We start from the raw sequence: 19,394 nt of genomic DNA, 5'->3' as shown, positions 1-19,394 counted from the left end.
AAAAAGGCGCTAGGGGCTTAATTTTCAGAAATGCATGTCTAACGTGTGTGTAATAACCAGTGCACATGCAGAAGGGAACCGCTCCTGCGACCTCACAGATCCCCCATTTATCTGGGCAGCGGCGTTTCCTGGGCAGTGAACACAGATTACAGGCGCTTAATGGGTTTCCATTGAAATATTCCCTCAGGTTTGTAATTAACTTTGCACACAAGCTTGTGTCATGAGTCACAAATTAAGCTCTGTTCCTGCTAGATCCCCTCTCTCTTCCTCTGCATGTTTCAGTAGACCTCTGCTGTCTTCTCCCTGGGGCGTCAGTGTACAGTGAAGCTCATGTTATGCCGGAGGTGCCCATTGGGGTAAATCTACTTATAAATATGCGTCCAAACCAACATTCATCTAGCCCCTTGTACTATCTGCTTATGACAGACGCCATACCACAAAGCATAGAGACCTACTTGGAAGCGCCGGACCCCTTGAGTTGGGACTGGCTTGCTCAGGGTTAAAAGTCAGAAACCCCGAGACCCCCCTTGTATTCACCCTCTGACCCATACACAAGGAGCCAGACTTCCCAGGACGCAATCATAGTAGTCAGTATTAGCAATAGCTGACATTTAGTTGAACAAGAGATGAAAACAGGATCTAGGAAAGTGGTAGTCGGCCTAGACGAGGTCAGGGCAGGCCGCAGCCAAGAATTAAGGTCCGGTCACAAACTGGAAGACAATACTGAAGAACACCAAGAATACTTTTGCACTAACAGAAAATATTGAGCCTTGTTGCTCAGACTGTTCCATGCCTGTCTCCGCTCCTTAGTTGTGCTCAGCTTCCTTCCCCCATGGCTGCTGCCTTTTGCTGTGCTCCACGTTGGATTTCACAAGTTGCCCGGTGAACTACAAGGATGCCATCACCCAAGGACTTTTAAAGCTAACTTAGACACTGATTTGTGCCTGAGTATTAAATAAACTTTGTGTTTAGCTACCTTGTATTTTGTATAGCGTGTCACCATCCAGTTTTCATAGCTGCAACCATCACTGAAAACTCCTGTGGTTTCTACAACCTTCATATCTGTCCTGCTGGTCAACCCTTCATCTGCTGTAAGGATAATGAACAGTTATCTGGACTTTTTTCACACTTCAAACTCTCTCTCTTAAACACTCTTATATCAGAGTGTACCTTCCATATTAAATAGTTTGACTTTGTCTCTGTTGCCAGAAGAGATTTTATTGCTGATTAACCCTTCATCTGCTATGAGCATGGTGAACTCTTCTCAGGACTCGAACTAGTTAACATTACAAATGCTATCGCAATTCCTGGACTGACTAGGCATCTTCAGTTCCTGTACTTGTCTACACCCCTGGCTCTATGTTTCCTTCTGCTCTCTGTTCCACTTTTCTGCCTGCAGTCCAGCTTACTCTGTTGTCCTGATCCTCGCTATTGCACATGCCATCCGTCAAGTCCTGCCCGCTGTCATCTGGCAGCTTTAGTGGATCCACCTCTTCAGGTGAGCCTTAAAGCAGATAAGGCACATTAGATCAGCATCCTGGGTCAGTTGGTGGGCATTAATTCAGGAAGAAGGACCAGGGCAAGTGCTGGCACTTTAAAAAAAACTGGGCCTCAAAGGGCAACAACACCAAAGGTCCTAGCCAGAGAAGCATGTTGGCAACCATGGAAAAGCAGAAGAGCGGGGCACAGGAGCTACAAAGAAAGTGCACAACCTATGAAAAGGGGTTATCTAAAGTGAACTGTCCCTTTATGTTTACTAATTGTCACAATAAAAATTATATGGAATTTAATTTAGCAATAATTTTAGTTATGAAAAGGCTGTTTGCTGATGTGATATCATGGCGTAAAAAACGCAGGAAATATTTTCCTGCTTTTTTTCATGCCATGTGATCCCATTAGCAAAAAGTAGTAATTATAATGCGTAAATGCAAATGCATAAAAATGTCCGGAATTAAAAAAAAAAAATCACATTGAATTTTATTTTGTAATTGGCTACTATGGTTGCGGTAGAACACTGCAGAAAAGTGGCAATATAAAGAGGTTCTGCAGAAGCTGCATTGCTAGTTTTCTGATATTCAATTCCACTTTTGTATGTGATCCGGATTCTTTAGATCCTCCGCTACATACAGTGGGAGTCATCTGCAGAGTCGGTGCTCTCCTGCAGCCCCAGCATGCTGTCACCAAAGGAGCTTGCACTCTATGTGTAAGGATGTGAGTGGCACACAGCTGACGTCTACAGGGCAGGCTGCAGTCTGTATGTCAAGGTAGCTCCCAATCAGAGAGCTGTGAGAGGGCAGAGCTAGCCCTGCCCAACCTTGTGTGTGACAGTCCCTCAGTCCCTGCAGCTGGGTCTATCCTCTGCACTGCTCTAGAGAGACTGTGCTCAGTGCCAGGCCAGCAGCATGTCCAGAGATACAGGTGGAGGGTGAGTACTCTCTCTATATACTGACTATATATACTGTGCCCACTCCAGCCTCAAGGGCCTGGGAAAAGAAAGCACAGCTGTGCACCCTCCAGCACACAAGGTGTTAACCCTGATTAATTTCCCTGTAGCGATCCGTAATGTCTTCGTAGTTATTAATTTATTGCATTGCGTAATAAAAGCTGCGCTATATCCCTGAGCACAAGTTTATGTGGATCCAGTTATATAAACTCCGACACTGGGTAGAAGAGGCTGGAAATGGAAACTAGTCAACAAATGTATCTAGGAGGAAAGCTGGTATTTAGGATGTGGATCTGTTACTGCAAAAAAGTGTTCTATGTCTGCGACCAATGTGCACTGGATGAGTAGATTGCAAGCTCTATGGTCCACAAGGCTGCCATGTAGATATGCTTAGGACTGTAGCACATTAAGTAGATTGCAAGCTCCATGGTTCACGAGGCTGCCATGTAGATATACATAGGACTGTAGATTGCAAGCTCTATGGTCCACAAGGCTGCCATATAGATATACATAGGACAATAGATTGCAAGCTCTATGGTCCACAAGGCTGCCATATAGATATACTTAGGACTGTAGATTGCAAGCTCTATGGTCCACAAGGCTGCCATGTAGATATACATAGGACTGTAGAATTCAAGCTCTATGGTCCACAAGGCTGCTATATAGATATACGTAGGACAGTAGATTGCATGCTCTATGGTCCACAAGGCTGCCATGTATACATAGGACAGTAGATTGCAAGCTCCATGGTCCACAAGGCTGCCATATATACATAGGACAGTAGATTGCAAGCTCCATGGTCCACAAGGCTGCTATATAGATATACGTAGGACAGTAGATTGCATGCTCTATGGTCCACAAGGCTGCCACATAGATATACATAGGACAGTAGATTGCAAGCTCCATGGTCCACAAGGCTGCCATATATACATAGGACAGTAGATTGCAAGCTCCATGGTCCACAAGGCTGCCATATAGATATACATAGGACAGTAGATTGCAAGCTCTATGGTCCACATGGCTGCCACATAGCTATACGTAGTTCCGCTCAGTTCACTGCTTTTACTGTCATGCATTAAGTAGATTGCAAGCTCCGAAGTCTAAACTCTATAGACAGGAATGAAAGTGTTTGCCCTAATCTGTGTGTCCGATGAATACCGTAAATTTTGCTTTTCTGTCTTCTCCAGTCTTTGGAGAATGTCTGGGAAGGATCTTAGAAATGTACATTGTGGCCAATGCAAATACTCAGTTGTATAAATATTTACAGGTTTGGAAACAAAGTTGCATCATCATAAAATCAACCTGATTTACCAACGATTGTCTCCAACGCACGTATATCTGATATTTTGTTTAATGTATTTGGGGCTAAATCTTTGCAAAGTTAGCAACTTAAATGGATTCTCTCCATTTTTATTTATTTTTTTTAGAGGAAACCTTTCACCAGGTTTTCCCTATATAAATTATTTCTACCAACTTTTAGACCTCTTTTATAGCACGCAACCCCTGTATGAGACCCCGGCAGCTCATCATAACCAGGAAGATGCATTTTATAATTGTCCTGCGACATTTGCTAATTGGCACCGAGGAGTCCGATGGGCGTCTCTGAACCGTGCTCCGTGCCTCCTCCGTGCCTGCAGTAGCCGCCTCTCCTGCAGCCCGTTCAACCAGGGCCAACATATCATTGGTGCAAGTTCTGCAGCCCCACAGGGGCCCACGAGACAATGGGGTCACTACCACCTCAGTGGTGCATTATGGTGAGATGTTTGGCTGCAAAGGGCCCATAAATTGTTTTTGCACATGGACCTTTACTGTCTGTAACCACCAGTGTGTTCATCTTTTGCGCCTGCGCTGTAGGAACAAGATTTACGCAGGCGCAACTGACTGTGCGGACGATGTAGGAAATATAATCCAACTCAATTAAGGAGAGGCAGCGACTATTTACTCTGAAGAGACGCCAGGAGATGCCCAAGGTCAATGCTGATTAACATCAGAACAATTATATAAAAGTTTTTCCTACATCTGCAGGGCCAAGGTTGATGGAGTTTTCTTAAGGAAGTCTAAAAGTTGGTGGATACGTTTTTTCTTAATTCCTTTTTGTTTCAAGGATTCCCCAAAAGAGTATCCTGTTTCAGATCCGCCAGCAATCAATTGCAATCTGTAGAAGAGTCAGCAGTAGGTGTTTAATTCTCCTACAGCACTCCCAGAGGAGAAATGAAGTATTACACAGTTCTCATTCAAATCAATAGAAATGCAGGGTCCTCCAAAGTAAGAGTTGTTCTTAGATTTGACTTCCTTTAAGAGTTCTAGTCTTCATACAATCACTAAGTAGAACTTCTTTTCTTTCTGTACTTTTTATACTCCAGCAATGCAATTATCCAACTTCAAATGGCCAAAATTGAGTGCATGGCATAAACTACAAGGGGATAATGTCCTTTTATCATGGTCTCGTTAAGAACCTACGCTTGGCGCTGTCCTGGTAACAGTTCCTGAGCTGTGCTCTCTCGTGGCGGTGGGCGTATGTGGGCGCACACTTAGGAGTAATGTTGTACATAAGTACAGATAATGATGAAAGGAGCTGTAGGGTCATCGGGTGCCGTCAAACAGCAAGAGAAAATTGTCTGCGGTGACGAGAGCTCGCAGTGGCTATACTAAAATCTGTACTGCAATGTAATTCACATTTTAATCATTCGATGGTTTCAGGATATTTTTTTTTCCCAGCCGATTAAGTAAATGTTACATTAAATACATAAATAATTTATATTTATAGATACATTTTAGGCAGGACTTAAAAAAAGTTGTCAAAGTGCTAGGTCTCCATGTTATATACTTTCCGTGATCAGCTGTGATTTGTTGGAAAACTTGGAAGTAAGTTTTTAATTTTCCTACAGCACCCCCACAGGTGGAATAAAGTATTACATAACTTTCAAATAAATTAATGGTTTGTCCTAAAAATGGATGGATGTGTAAAGTCCTCCGGACACATTTTGTAACTTATTTCCCCTTACTTTAAAAGGAGAAGAAACCTCTCTTTTGACTGTTTTGTTTTTTTTAAAGAGATAACGCCTTTAAAATAATCCAGTTATACACGCGTCCTGATAAAATGTGACCTGGGTGACAGTGGCCCTGGCTGTACATTAAGGGTTGTAATTTTTTACCTGCTTGTCTCTGGAGATACACACATAACTTGCCCAATTAATTGGCATAGATACATAGATCCTACCTTCTCAGAGTTAAAGGGAATCTGTCATCAGGATTTTTCCACCTAATCTGAAAGCAGTGTAACGTAGAGGCAGAGACCCTGATTCCAGCGTTGTCACTTGATTCCAGCAAGTGGGCTACTTGCTTTTTAGTTGTGATATTACAGTTTTATCAGCAGGAGATTATCACTAGAGGACTAGTAAACCTGTTGCTATGTAGTCCTCCATAGTCATGAGCTCTGTATAACCCCGCCCCTATCACTGGCAGCTTTTTGCCTATGCACAGTGAACACAGCTGCCAATCAGCAGTGTGGGCTGGGCTTAAACGCCTCTCAGCTTTCAGAGAACTGGTTGAGAAAACTTATCAAAACAAGCAGCCAGTAAGTGATACATTGCTGGAATCAGGGTCTCTGTCCCTACATCATGCTGCTCTCATATATGGTAATAAAAACCTGCTGACAGATTCCCAGGATGTGAAAATCTTAGCAATTAGTGCACATAATGGTAGAAAGGTGTATATTCTGCTGTTTTCCATAATACGAATGTAGCAGAGCTGAATTTGTCACTTGCTCGTAACGCTCAGCCACCTTTTGTAAGTGCATCAATTCTATGCCTTTTCCGGCTGCTGATAGTGAGATCAATACTGATTAGATGATTGCTGGACGTGTAGGCGAATGCATTAGCTGTGTACACTCCTGATATGTCCATGTGAGAATCAATACATAGGACGCTGCTGCATCCTCAGACCTCCATGATCCCATCAGAGGGACCCCCGGTATCCCCTCTCCACATATGGGGCAGGGGGAGCTGCTGCACCCCAATAGGGTCCATCATTTCTGCACCCACAATAATTAAGCCTTTCATCACAGTCATCAATAAGTTTGGTAATATGACACAATGGTTGACCTGTTATGGTCGACTCGACTTTACCAGGGAATGGAAGTACAGTGACGCTCCCGACTTTATGTATGTTTGCATTAGGATTTAACCTTTGTCCATTTCTACTTATAAGATGCAAGAGAGAAAAAAAAAGCAAATAATGCTCAGATCCTTCTACAGCTCACAAAGCCGGTGATTGGCAGGTTATAAGGAAGTGACTGACAGAAAAATAATGATTAGAGTCAACTCAGGGATCCTCCGATGTCCATTCACTTAAGTATTGACAAATGTGAAAAAAAGAGCACGGGGGTGAAGAGTTATGCATTCACCTTTTTGTGTTTAGAAACTGGGAGTTAATCGCTTGGTAGAGATTTGTTTTCAGTGATGATGGAGTTATAATGGAGTTAGGATGGAGTTAGAATGGAGTTAGGATGGAGTTAGTATAGAGTTAGGATGGAGTTAGGATGGAGTTAGAATGGAGCTAGGATGGAGTTAGGATGGAGTTAGGATGGAGTTAGAATGGAGTTAGGATGGAGTTAGGATGGAGTTAGGATGGAGTTAGAATGGAGCTAGGATGGAGTTAGAGTGGAGTTAAAATGGAGTTAGGATGGAGTTAGGATGGAGTCAGGATGGAGTCAGGATGGAATCAGGATGGAGTTAGAATGGAGTTAGAATGGCCTTTTGTGTTTATTACTACAATGAATCATTTTGGTTAAACAATAAAACGTGAAATTCAAACGAGCTGAATTCTTTTTTTAAGCCCGGTGTGATCCCGAGACAGGAAACATCTTATGTAGCATCTGTGATACATCTACACAAGAGGGAACAGCTATGAGGAGGGGAATAGTGTCAGCAGATGGATAGATATTAGATAGATCCACACGTGGTCAAAATTGTTGGTCCCCCTCGTTTAATGACAGAAAAACCCACAATGGTCGCAGAAATAACTTGAATCTGACAAAAGTAATAATAAATAAAAGATCTATGAAAATGAGCTCATGAAAGTCAGACATTGCTTTTCAACCATGCTGCCACAGAATTAAAAAAAATAAATAAAACTCATGAAATCGGCCTGGACAGAAGTGATGGAACCCCTGAAAATAATGTGACATAAAGGACATGTTAAATCGCGGTGTGTCCTCTAACTAGCATCACAGGGGTCTACAATCTCGGAATCAGTGAGTGGCCTGTATGTAGGGCTACAGATCCTCACTGTGCTGTGTGGTGACATGTTCTGTATCACACTCAACATGGACCAGAGGAAGCGAAGGAAAGAGTTGTCTCCGGAGATTAGAAAGAAAATTATAGACAAACATGCTAAAGGTGAAAGTTATAAGACCATCTCCTAGCAGCTTGATGTTCATGTGAGTACAGTTTCACATATTAATCAGAAATGTAAGATCCATGAGACTGTATCCAACCTCCCTGGACGTGGCCGTAGGAGGAACATTGATGACAAATCAAAGAGACTGATGATACGAACGATAACAAAAGAGCCATAAATCTTCTAAACAGATTTTTAAAGGTGAACTTCAAGCTCAAGGAACATCAGTGTCTGTATGAGCCAAAGTGGACTTCATGGGAGACGACCAATGAGGACACCATTGTTGAAAAAAAATCATAAAAAAGCCAACTGGAATTTGCCAAACTACATGTTGACAAGCCACAAAGCTTCTGGGAGAATGTCCTATGGACAGATGAGACAAAAATGGAACTTCTTGGCAAGGCACATCAGCTCTATGTTCACAGATGGAAAAATTAAGCCTATCAAGAAAATAACACTGTCCCTACTGTGAAACATGGAGGAGGCTCTGTTATGTTCTGGGACTGCTTTCTGCATCTGGCACAGGGTGTCTAGAATCTGTGCAGGGTACAATGAAATCTCAAGACTATCAAGGGATTCTAGAGAGAAATGTGCTGCCCAGTGTCAGAAAGCTTGGTCTCACACGAGACAACTGGGGCAGTTTACTCTTGAGGAGTGGGATAAAATACCTGTCGAGAGGTGAAGAAGTCTCATTGACAGTTACAGGAACCGTTTGATTGCCTCAAAAGGTTGTGCAACAAAATATTAAGTTAAGGGAACCATCATTTCTGTCCAGGCCTATTTCATGAGTTTTATTTTTTTTTTTTAATTCTGTGGAAGCATGGCTGAAAAGCAATGTCTTTTATTTGCTCATTTTCATAGATTTTTTATTTATTATTACTTTTGTCAGATTCAAGTTATTTCTGTGACCATTGTGGGTTTTTTCTGTCATTAAATGAGGGGTACCAACAATTTTGACCACGTGTGTAGATATTAGATAGATAGAGATGGATGGATAGATAAAAAAGCATTGAGCAGCCCTGCCGGACATCTAGCTTGTAATTAGGATTCTTCTAATCACAATTAGGAGCTCGATGTCCGGCTGTTCTTTAAGGGAAACTCGTGGCAATATTGTTGGAGGTGATCGCTTGTGGAACTACTGGTCTCAGCAGTAATTATAGCAACATCATTGATTGAATACACCGATACTGAAATTCTTACAGATGCCTCCAAATTCTTGTAGAAATTCTTCCCCGGAGAGCGGGATATGTTATATCTGCAAAATGGGGACTAAGCCCCATATTAGGCCTGTCCCACACGTCCAGATAATTCCGGGACGGGAAAAATCGGTACCGGAGTTGTCCGTGTGGCACACGTGCGGCACACGTGTGCCGCCCGTGTGCCGACTGGGTACCACACGGAGTGTGCAGGAGACAGCGCTAGAGATAAGCGCTGTCCCCTGCATCTGGTGCTGAAGCCGCCATTCATATCTTCTCTCCAGCAGCGTTCGCTGGAAAGAAGATATGAAAAATCCTTTTTTTTTTTTGTCCTCGTGTTTAAAATAAAGATCCCTGTCACCACCCCCCTCCCACCCCCTGTGCGCCCCCCCCCCCCCTCCCGCTGTTACTAAAATACTCACCCGGCTCCCTCGCAGCGTCCTGTCCTCGCCGCACCTTCTCCTGTATGAGCGGTCACGTGGGGCCGCCAATTACAGTCATCATGAATATGCGGCTCCACCTCCCATAGGGGACAGGGATCTTTATTTTAAACACGAGGAAAAAAAAAAAAAAGGGATTTTTCATATCTTCTCTACAGCAAACGCTGCTGCAGAGAAGATATGAATGGCCGCTTCAGCACCATGTGGGGGGGACAGCGCTTACTGTAGCGCTGTCTCCTGCACGCCACATGGACTGCACACGGACAACGTCCGTGTGCGGTACGTGTTTTACACGGACCCATTGACTTTAATGGGTCCGTGTAATCCGTGCGCTCCCACGAACACTGACATGTCTCCATGTTTGGCACACGGAGACACGGTCCGCAAAAAATCAATCAATGTGTCTACGTGTGTAGTGGCTCCGGTACGTGAGGAAACTGTCACCTCACGTACCGGAGCCACTGACGTGTGAAACCGGCCTTAATGTGTATGGATGTAGAATGGGAGGTGAGAGAGGCTCCTGTGGTGTACTGTGGGGGGCACATACTTTGTCCATATAGTGTAATGTGGGCGGCACATACTTTATCCATATAGTGTAATGTGGAGGGCACATACTTTGTCCATATAGCGTAATGTGGGGGGACACATACTTTGTCCATATAGTGTAATGTGGAGGGCACATACTTTGTCCATATAGCGTAATGTGGGGGGACACATACTTTGTCCATATAGTGTAATGTGGGGGGCACATACTTTGTCCATATAGTGTAATGTGGGGGACACATACTTTGTCCATATAGTGTAATGTGGGGGGCACATACTTTGTCCATATAGTGTAATGTGGGGGACACATACTTTGTCCATATAGTGTAATGTGGGGGGCACATACTTTGTCCATATAGTGTAATGTGGGGGGCACATACTTTGTCCATATAGCGTAATGTGGGGGGACACATACTTTGTCCATATAGTGTAATGTGGGGGGCACATACTTTGTCCATATAGTGTAATGTGGGGGACACATACTTTGTCCATATAGTGTAATGTGGGGGGCACATACTTTGTCCATATAGTGTAATGTGGGGGGCACATACTTTGTCCATATAGTGTAATGTGGGGGGCACATACTTTGTCCATATAGTGTAATGTGGGGGGCACATACTTTGTCCATATAGTGTAATGTGGGGGGCACATACTTTGTCCATATAGTGTAATGTGGGGGACACATACTTTGTCCATATAGCGTAATGTGGGGGGCACATACTTTGTCCATATAGTGTAATGTGGGGGACACATACTTTGTCCATATAGTGTAATGTGGGGGACACATACTTTGTCCATATAGTGTAATGTGGGGGACACATACTTTGTCCATATAGTATAATGTGGGGGGACACATACTTTGTCCATATAGCGTAATGTGGGGGCACACATACTTTGTCCATATAGTGTAATGTGGGGGGACACATACTTTGTCCATATAGTGTAATGTGGGGGCACATACTTTGTCCATATAGCGTAATGTGGGGGGCACATACTTTGTCCATATAGTGTAATGTGGGGGGCGCATACTTTGTCCATATAGCGTAATGTGGGGGGACACATACTTTGTCCATATAGTGTAATGTGGGGGGCACATACTTTGTCCATATAGTGTAATGTGGGGGACACATACTTTGTCCATATAGTGTAATGTGGGGGGCACATACTTTGTCCATATAGTGTAATGTGGGGGGCACATACTTTGTCCATATAGCGTAATGTGGGGGGACACATACTTTGTCCATATAGTGTAATGTGGGGGGCACATACTTTGTCCATATAGTGTAATGTGGGGGACACATACTTTGTCCATATAGTGTAATGTGGGGGGCACATACTTTGTCCATATAGTGTAATGTGGGGGGCACATACTTTGTCCATATAGTGTAATGTGGGGGGCACATACTTTGTCCATATAGTGTAATGTGGGGGACACATACTTTGTCCATATAGTGTAATGTGGGGGGCACATACTTTGTCCATATAGTGTAATGTGGGGGACACATACTTTGTCCATATAGTGTAATGTGGGGGACACATACTTTGTCCATATAGTGTAATGTGGGGGACACATACTTTGTCCATATAGTATAATGTGGGGGGACACATACTTTGTCCATATAGTGTAATGTGGGCGGCACATACTTTGTCCATATAGTGTAATGTGGGGGGCACATACTTTGTCCATATAGTGTAATGTGGGGGACACATACTTTGTCCATATAGTGTAATGTGGGGGGCACATACTTTGTCCATATAGTGTAATGTGGGGGACACATACTTTGTCCATATAGTGTAATGTGGGGGGCACATACTTTGTCCATATAGTGTAATGTGGGGGGCACATACTTTGTCCATATAGTGTAATGTGGGGGACACATACTTTGTCCATATAGTGTAATGTGGGGGGCACATACTTTGTCCATATAGTGTAATGTGGGGGACACATACTTTGTCCATATAGTGTAATGTGGGGGACACATACTTTGTCCATATAGTGTAATGTGGGGGACACATACTTTGTCCATATAGTATAATGTGGGGGGACACATACTTTGTCCATATAGCGTAATGTGGGGGCACACATACTTTGTCCATATAGTGTAATGTGGGGGGACACATACTTTGTCCATATAGTGTAATGTGGGGGCACATACTTTGTCCATATAGCGTAATGTGGGGGGCACATACTTTGTCCATATAGCGTAATGTGGGGGACACATACTTTGTCCATATAGTGTAATGTGGGGGGACATACTTTGTCCACTTTGTCCATATAGCGTAATGTGGGGGGACACATACTTTGTCCATATAGCGTAATGTGGGGGGACACATACTTTGTCCATATAGCGTAATGTGGGGGCACATACTTTGTCCATATAGTGTAATGTGGGGGCACATACTTTGTCCATATAGTGTAATGTGGGGGCACATACTTTGTCCATATAGTATAATGTGGGGGGACACATACTTTGTCCATATAGTGTAATGTGGGGGGCACATACTTTGTCCATATAGTGTAATGTGGGGGGACACATACTTTGTCCATATAGTGTAATGTGGGGGCACATACTTTGTCCATATAGTGTAATGTGGGGGCACATACTTTGTCCATATAGTGTAATGTGGGGGGCACATACTTTGTCCATATAGTGTAATGTGGGGGCACATACTTTGTCCATATAGTGTAATGTGGGGGCACATACTTTGTCCATATAGTGTAATGTGGGGGGCACATACTTTGTCCATATAGTGTAATGTGGGGGGACACATACTTTGTCCATATAGTGTAATGTGGGGGCACATACTTTGTCCATATAGCGTAATGTGGGGGGACACATACTTTGTCCATATAGCGTAATGTGGGGGGGCACATACTTTGTCCATATAGCGTAATGTGGGGGCACACATACTTTGTCCATATAGTGTAATGTGGGGGGACACATACTTTGTCCATATAGTGTAATGTGGGGGCACATACTTTGTCCATATAGTGTAATGTGGGGGGCACATACTTTGTCCATATAGCGTAATGTGGGGGGACACATACTTTGTCCATATAGCGTAATGTGGGGGGGCACATACTTTGTCCATATAGCGTAATGTGGGGGCACACATACTTTGTCCATATAGTGTAATGTGGGGGGACACATACTTTGTCCATATAGTGTAATGTGGGGGCACATACTTTGTCCATATAGCGTAATGTGGGGGGCACATACTTTGTCCATATAGTGTAATGTGGGGGGCACATACTTTGTCCATATAGTGTAATGTGGGGGCACATACTTTGTCCATATAGCGTAATGTGGGGGGCACATACTTTGTCCATATAGTGTAATGTGGGGGGCACATACTTTGTCCATATAGCGTAATGTGGGGGGACACATACTTTGTCCATATAGCGTAATGTGGGGGGGCACATACTTTGTCCATATAGCGTAATGTGGGGGCACACATACTTTGTCCATATAGTGTAATGTGGGGGGACACATACTTTGTCCATATAGCGTAATGTGGGGGCACATACTTTGTCCATATAGCGTAATGTGGGGGGCACATACTTTGTCCATATAGTGTAATGTGGGGGGCACATACTTTGTCCATATAGTGTAATGTGGGGGCACATACTTTGTCCATATAGTGTAATGTGGGGGGACACATACTTTGTCCATATAGCGTAATGTGGGGGGACATACTTTGTCCATATAGTGTAATGTGGGGGGCACATACTTTGCCCATATAGTGTAATGTGGGGGGACACATACTTTGTCCATATAGCGTAATGTGGGGGGACACATACTTTGTCCATATAGTGTAATGTGGGGGGACACATACTTTGTCCATATAGCGTAATGTGGGGGCACATACTTTGTCCATATAGTATAATGTGGGGGCACATACTTTGTCCACTTTGTCCATATAGCGTAATGTGGGGGGCACATACTTTGTCGATATATATAGTGTAATGTGGGGGGCACATACTTTGTCCATGTACTGAATATTCTACCGGCAGACCGACGGTTGGCTGCATCGGTATTATTTGCACCTGTGTTGTTTGCTATCTTTACTTGGGCCTGGTGCACCCTGGGTAGTGCAATTGTCGGAGGCCTTGAACAGGTGAGCATCCCTGCCTGTGTTCTGGTGTTTTTTTGTTTAGTTTAGTGGAGGTTTTCCTCCAATGGTGTTTCTACCGGCAGACTGTACTCAGTGCGGTGGATCGCCCCTGCTTGGTTTTTCCTATTTCGGGTTGGATCGGCACCGCCTGGGTCTGTTTTTGGCCTCCATAGAAGCCATGCTGTTTGTGTAGACACCATGTGATCCGTAGGTAACAGACAATATTGAGTTTTTGGGATCTGACTCTTCCCTCTGGCGCTGGTTCCCGGCTTTGTGATAAGTACATATTATCTTTCTTACGTGTTTGCACACTTGATTTCACCGCAGATAACATATTTCTGGCCGGATCTCATTAGTAAAGCCGATCTGTTCTTACCAAGCCAATCCTGGGCAAACAGGTGCCGGTGTGCGGCCTCTACTGTACGCCCTAAGTGCTGACATTGGTAATGAGCAGCGGCACTCCAGATCAGTCTCCATCTACCGGCAGCCAGAGAGCCGCCGTCCGTCAGCTCAGTATGAGACGCACAATGTACGTCAGCGCAAGTAAAGAAACCACAATGCAAAAATCTTGCTTATGAAATATCTGTCTTGTGTACACAGCTCCTGTGCAGGTCCTGTGTGTCTCCATGGTTACAGACTTAAAACAATGATTCCCAGGTGATAAATTAATCCTATGGGAGAGATGGGATTTGCACTCCTGAGAAAATCCTCCATTCACTTTTATCTAGGAACAAAGAAAACAAAAAATGTTTAGCTCTACTCACCCTCCCTGGGTCCAGTGTTAAGTATTCACTGCTGCTCCCAGTGCCTGTTATTGTCTGCAATCAACAGCACTGCAGCCAATCACTGAGCTCAGCAGCTCTGTCAACGTTGATGGGACGAGCCGCTCAGAGCTCACTGATTGACTGCAGCGCTGTCAGTGCTCATTTGTCATTGATTACAATCTTTTTCCTGTTTCACAATAACCCCTCTCACTCCAGCTAGACTTTGTTTAGAAAAAATAAATAAAATAAAATTATCTTTGCACCCCCTACCCTGGTCCATCGCTCAGTCTCCATCATTGCTCCCAGTATCTGTTATTGTCTGCAGCGCTGACGTCATGACAGTAGTTCTGCAGACAATCACTGAGTTCAGAGCCTCTGAGTGGCTCATGCCTTTAACTCGGGCAGATGCTAAAGTCACTGATTGGCTGCAGCGCTTCTAGGTGACATGAGATCTGCAGACAATAACAGACACAGGAGCTGCGGAGGAGATTTAGCTTTGGACCCGAGGAGGGTGAATAGATCTTTTTTCTTTCTTTTTTTTTTAAATAAACTTCCGCCTGGGAACCAGGTTTGCTGAAGACAGATCTTGGACTATGTTTATTCTGAGTTTTTTGAGCCGTTTAAAAGAAGAAAAAAGTTTTTCAAGCCGATGTCAATTCCGGAAATGCTCTTTTGTGGGGGAGTTTTTTTTATTAGTTTTTGTTTTTATCAATCAGCATTGAAGATTTTTGAAAGCGTTTCCTTGCAGCCGTTTGGTTTGACGGTGCATAGTTTTGGAGCAGATTCCATTAGGGTTCTCTTGAAAAAAGTGAAGTAACTTTTTTTTTTTTCCCCACCACATGTTTTCAAAAACTTTTCCGAAAAATATACATGAAAAAAAAAAAACTGAATTGATTCCCCATAGAAATTAAATAAGTTTTCCAAGCTGAGCAGAACTTTCTGTCAATTTGTGACAGTGCGCAATGGGCACACAGACAGGACTCCACTCTATGTCCACCGTGAGTGGGTGATCCCGTGCCATCTAGATTGTTAACTGCTTCTTTCGACGGCGCTACTGAAAGAAGCGGATGAGAATCTAGTTGGCACGTGACTAAGACAATGAAAATCACATATTTGCAGCCCACCCGTTCTGCAGATAGAGGGGAATCCTGACTGTGTATGTATTGCACACTGTTAACTATTTGTCAATCTCTGTCACACAGATTCACTGCAGACATTTCTGCTCACCTTGGAAAATCCCTTTAAGAAGATGAGTTATCCAGGTTTTTTTAAAGTGTTTTTTTAGAAGGATTTTGGAGCTGCAAAGTAACTTAAAGGTTCAAAAGAGGAAAAAACACAAAAAAGTAAAATCCTTGATTTTTTTCTACACCGCACATCAAGTTTAAGAGCTATATAAATGACGATAAAGCAGACAAGTTATCAAAGTTATATTTTAGAAATGTCACTTTTTATGTCTCGTCATCTTATTTCTCGCAGAATATTGATCCACAATGAGACGGATCCTGTGATGTCAGGTGATGCCTCGTTAGCGGCCCAATTATACATGCATTTAAAATAGCGTTGACATTTCTTCAGATACAAACAGGATCTTCATGTGACACGATGTTTGCTAAATTTACAAGATAATTTCAACGTGCAAAAGAATGTGTAGGCCACCTCTGAACTAGTGGAGCTCTTGTGTTTGCCTTGGGGCAGTAAAAAGTTATATTTTCTCATAACTTCAGTTCACATAAAACTGACATATAGTGCCAAGATAATATACCCAAATATAGAAAAAAAAAAGCAGTATTCAAATAATTCCAATATATGTTACCAAAAAATATCAATACAAAAATGCCCAGACTCATATTAATCAGTAAGCCAAGCGCCATCACCTAGCAACCTGTATACCACTCCATTACAATATACTAACAAAGGAGAAACATAAGAGTGTTATGGTAGGAAAAACTTATGACAAATCTTTATTAATACAGTCACATGTATATTGACAAACAATTTTTTTTTTTTAAATATATATGATGGTAAAGGACACCAATGAGCAACATACAGCACCATATAAATATGAACGTCCAACGAAAAGGACCAAAAATATATGAGGTAAATAACCCTATCCAATAGTGTGTCCAAACATATCCCCACAAGACCTCTAGGGGAGCTCCCTTTGAGAAAGCCATGCTATAAAGCGGCGAAACGTACGTCGGGGTGCGTCCAGTTGCGCATTACGGCACCGGTTAGGTTAACCCTTATTCTTTCTGTCTAATACGTATGTTATAACTTTGTACCTACATGGTGGCATGTGAGACGGAGCTATTGTGAACTGTGGACATTATCATGCATTAACCATTGGGACAGAACTTGTGTTGTCCTCCCCCTAGAGGTCTTGTCATAAGAGATTTGTCATAAGTTTTTCTACCATAAAACTCCTATGTTTCTCCTTTGTTCGTTACCAAAAATATGTAGAATACAAATAATTTCACCATTTAGTGCTAAAATAATATGCAGCATTGGCATAATACTGCCAAATAGTAGACAAATAATATGCAGTACTTGGCCCCTGTCCACACTGCCAAAAGTACCAATACCTGGTGTACAAATAACAGTATCACTGTGCTTGATTGGCAGCAAACTCACCTGACCTTAACCCCATAGAGAATCTATAGGGTATTGTCAAGAGGAAGATGAGAGACACCACACCCAACAATGCAGAGGAGCTGAAGGCTGCTATCAAAGCAACCTGGGCTTCCATAACCCCTCAGCAGTGCCACAGGCTGATCGCCTCCATGCCACGCTGCATTGATGCAAAAGGAGCCACAACCAAGTGTTGAATTCATTTACTGAACATACATTTCAGTAGACCAACATTTCCGATTTTGAAATCATTTATCATTTTTCAAGCTGGTGTTATAAAGTATTCTAATTTACTGAGATAATGACTTTTGGGTTTTCATTGGCTGTAAGCCATAATCATCAACATTAACAGAAATAAACACATGAAATAGATCACTCTGTGTGTAATGACTCTATATAATATAGGAGTTTCACCTTTTGTATAGAAGAACTGAAATCAACTTTTTGATGATATTCTAATTTTGTGAGAAGCACCTGTATTAATGTCGTGGGCCTTTTGCCTTCCTCTGGAGTAACATGTTAGGCTATAGGTTGAACTCGATGGACTTACGTCTGCCTTCAGCCTTATACGTAGCTATGAAACTATGAAAGATAGTACCAACATATAGTGCCCACATAATAACCAAAATTCAAATAATACTGCCAATTAGAGGTGAAATAATATGCAGTATTCAAATAATACAACCACATAGTGACCCAAAAATATCCAGTATTCAAGCAATACTGCTACAGAATGTGTGGCTCAAATAATATACAGTATTTACATACCACCAAATAGTGACCAGATAATATGCAGTGTTCAAATAATACTGCCAGATGGTGCCTTTTGTCGTCGTAAAATAATACTGCCATATAGTTCTCAAGTAATAATGCAGTTATTTCCGTATTATACCAATAGCACTAAGTAATAGTTGGTCAATGTAGTTTACTTGTAAAATTTCCATTATTGGGAGCCCCTCACAAAATGGGGGGCCCTGGGCATTTGCCAACTAATAGAGGTCGTGTTTGGTTTGGATGACTAAACAATTAACGGCGTAATATGTGTATGTCTGGGCCGTCAGTGATCTGCGGCTCATCCTGCACTGATCCTTGTTTACCAAGGGCTGGAAAACTCAGAAATACCAGAAGACTGATATACAGTAACATTACCCTGATCTCTGGAGTGTCATACCGTGCAGTTATGAAAACTGGGCAAACTGGTTTTACTGGTGTTATTATTATACAGGAATGAGGAATATGACCCACCCCTATATCCCCTGTGTGCAGGGTGAGGGCCTGACCGCAGCACCACTAGGCGGTATATACTACCGTTACCATATGACACCCAGGCCTTGGCTGCCAATTATAGACAAAGGCATGAGGAGGCGTAGGAGGTGACAGTTCAGGTGGCAGTGCCCCATTCTGCTATCTGGTATGACACATCACAGCTGCCGGTGTTCACACACACCCTGCGCAGCGCACCGCCTCTGTGACGTGTCACCAGGACAGCAATGGAGCGCAGCTGGGATTTCTGCAGTGTCAGTGTTTACAGCAGACATCCTCCTAGGACTGCAACACATAGCACCACGGACCGTGATAATATAGCCATCTCATTGCCGCTTGTTCTGCTCAAAACCGTCCACCCGATTATTTCTTCTAGGGTCTTAAGATACATTTTTCGGTTTATTTCTAAATTAATATTTGCAACTTGGAGGGCGATGGCGACCAAGAGACGTCGGCCACACAGTGGACGTGGCTTGTGCTGTTGTGTGATATTGTTCCATTTTCCTGCCCCCAAAAAGAATGAGCACTTATCACTGGCATTTAATTTTTCAAATTTTTCAACAAGCATCTGACACATTCCATAAATATCTACATTTTTACC

The 19,394-nt window shown here is 42.9% G+C and overlaps 1 protein-coding gene across 2 annotated transcripts in view; it reads left to right on the top strand.

Moving 5' to 3' along the window:
* The first annotated feature begins 1,384 nt into the window (after window positions 1–1,384).
* TTC39A (tetratricopeptide repeat domain 39A) overlaps window positions 1,385–19,394 on the top strand; it is a 69,942-nt gene continuing 51,932 nt past the window's right edge. The window contains exon 1 of one of the 2 annotated variants that reach the window (XM_077276194.1): window positions 1,385–1,498. Coding sequence is in view for 1 of the 2 variants with exons in the window: in XM_077276193.1 (XP_077132308.1) it covers window positions 2,403–2,425 (23 nt within the window). In the remaining variant the exon portion in view is untranslated. Of the gene's footprint in view, window positions 1,499–2,297; window positions 2,426–19,394 lie in introns of those variants that run through there. The other variant, XM_077276193.1, reaches the window with a different exon arrangement.

This window comes from Ranitomeya variabilis, chromosome 8 (assembly GCF_051348905.1).
Source record: "Ranitomeya variabilis isolate aRanVar5 chromosome 8, aRanVar5.hap1, whole genome shotgun sequence".
NCBI classification, from domain to species: domain Eukaryota; kingdom Metazoa; phylum Chordata; class Amphibia; order Anura; family Dendrobatidae; genus Ranitomeya; species Ranitomeya variabilis.
Note: the sequence above shows the minus strand (reverse complement) of the source record. Positions and strands in the feature narration are given on the sequence as shown.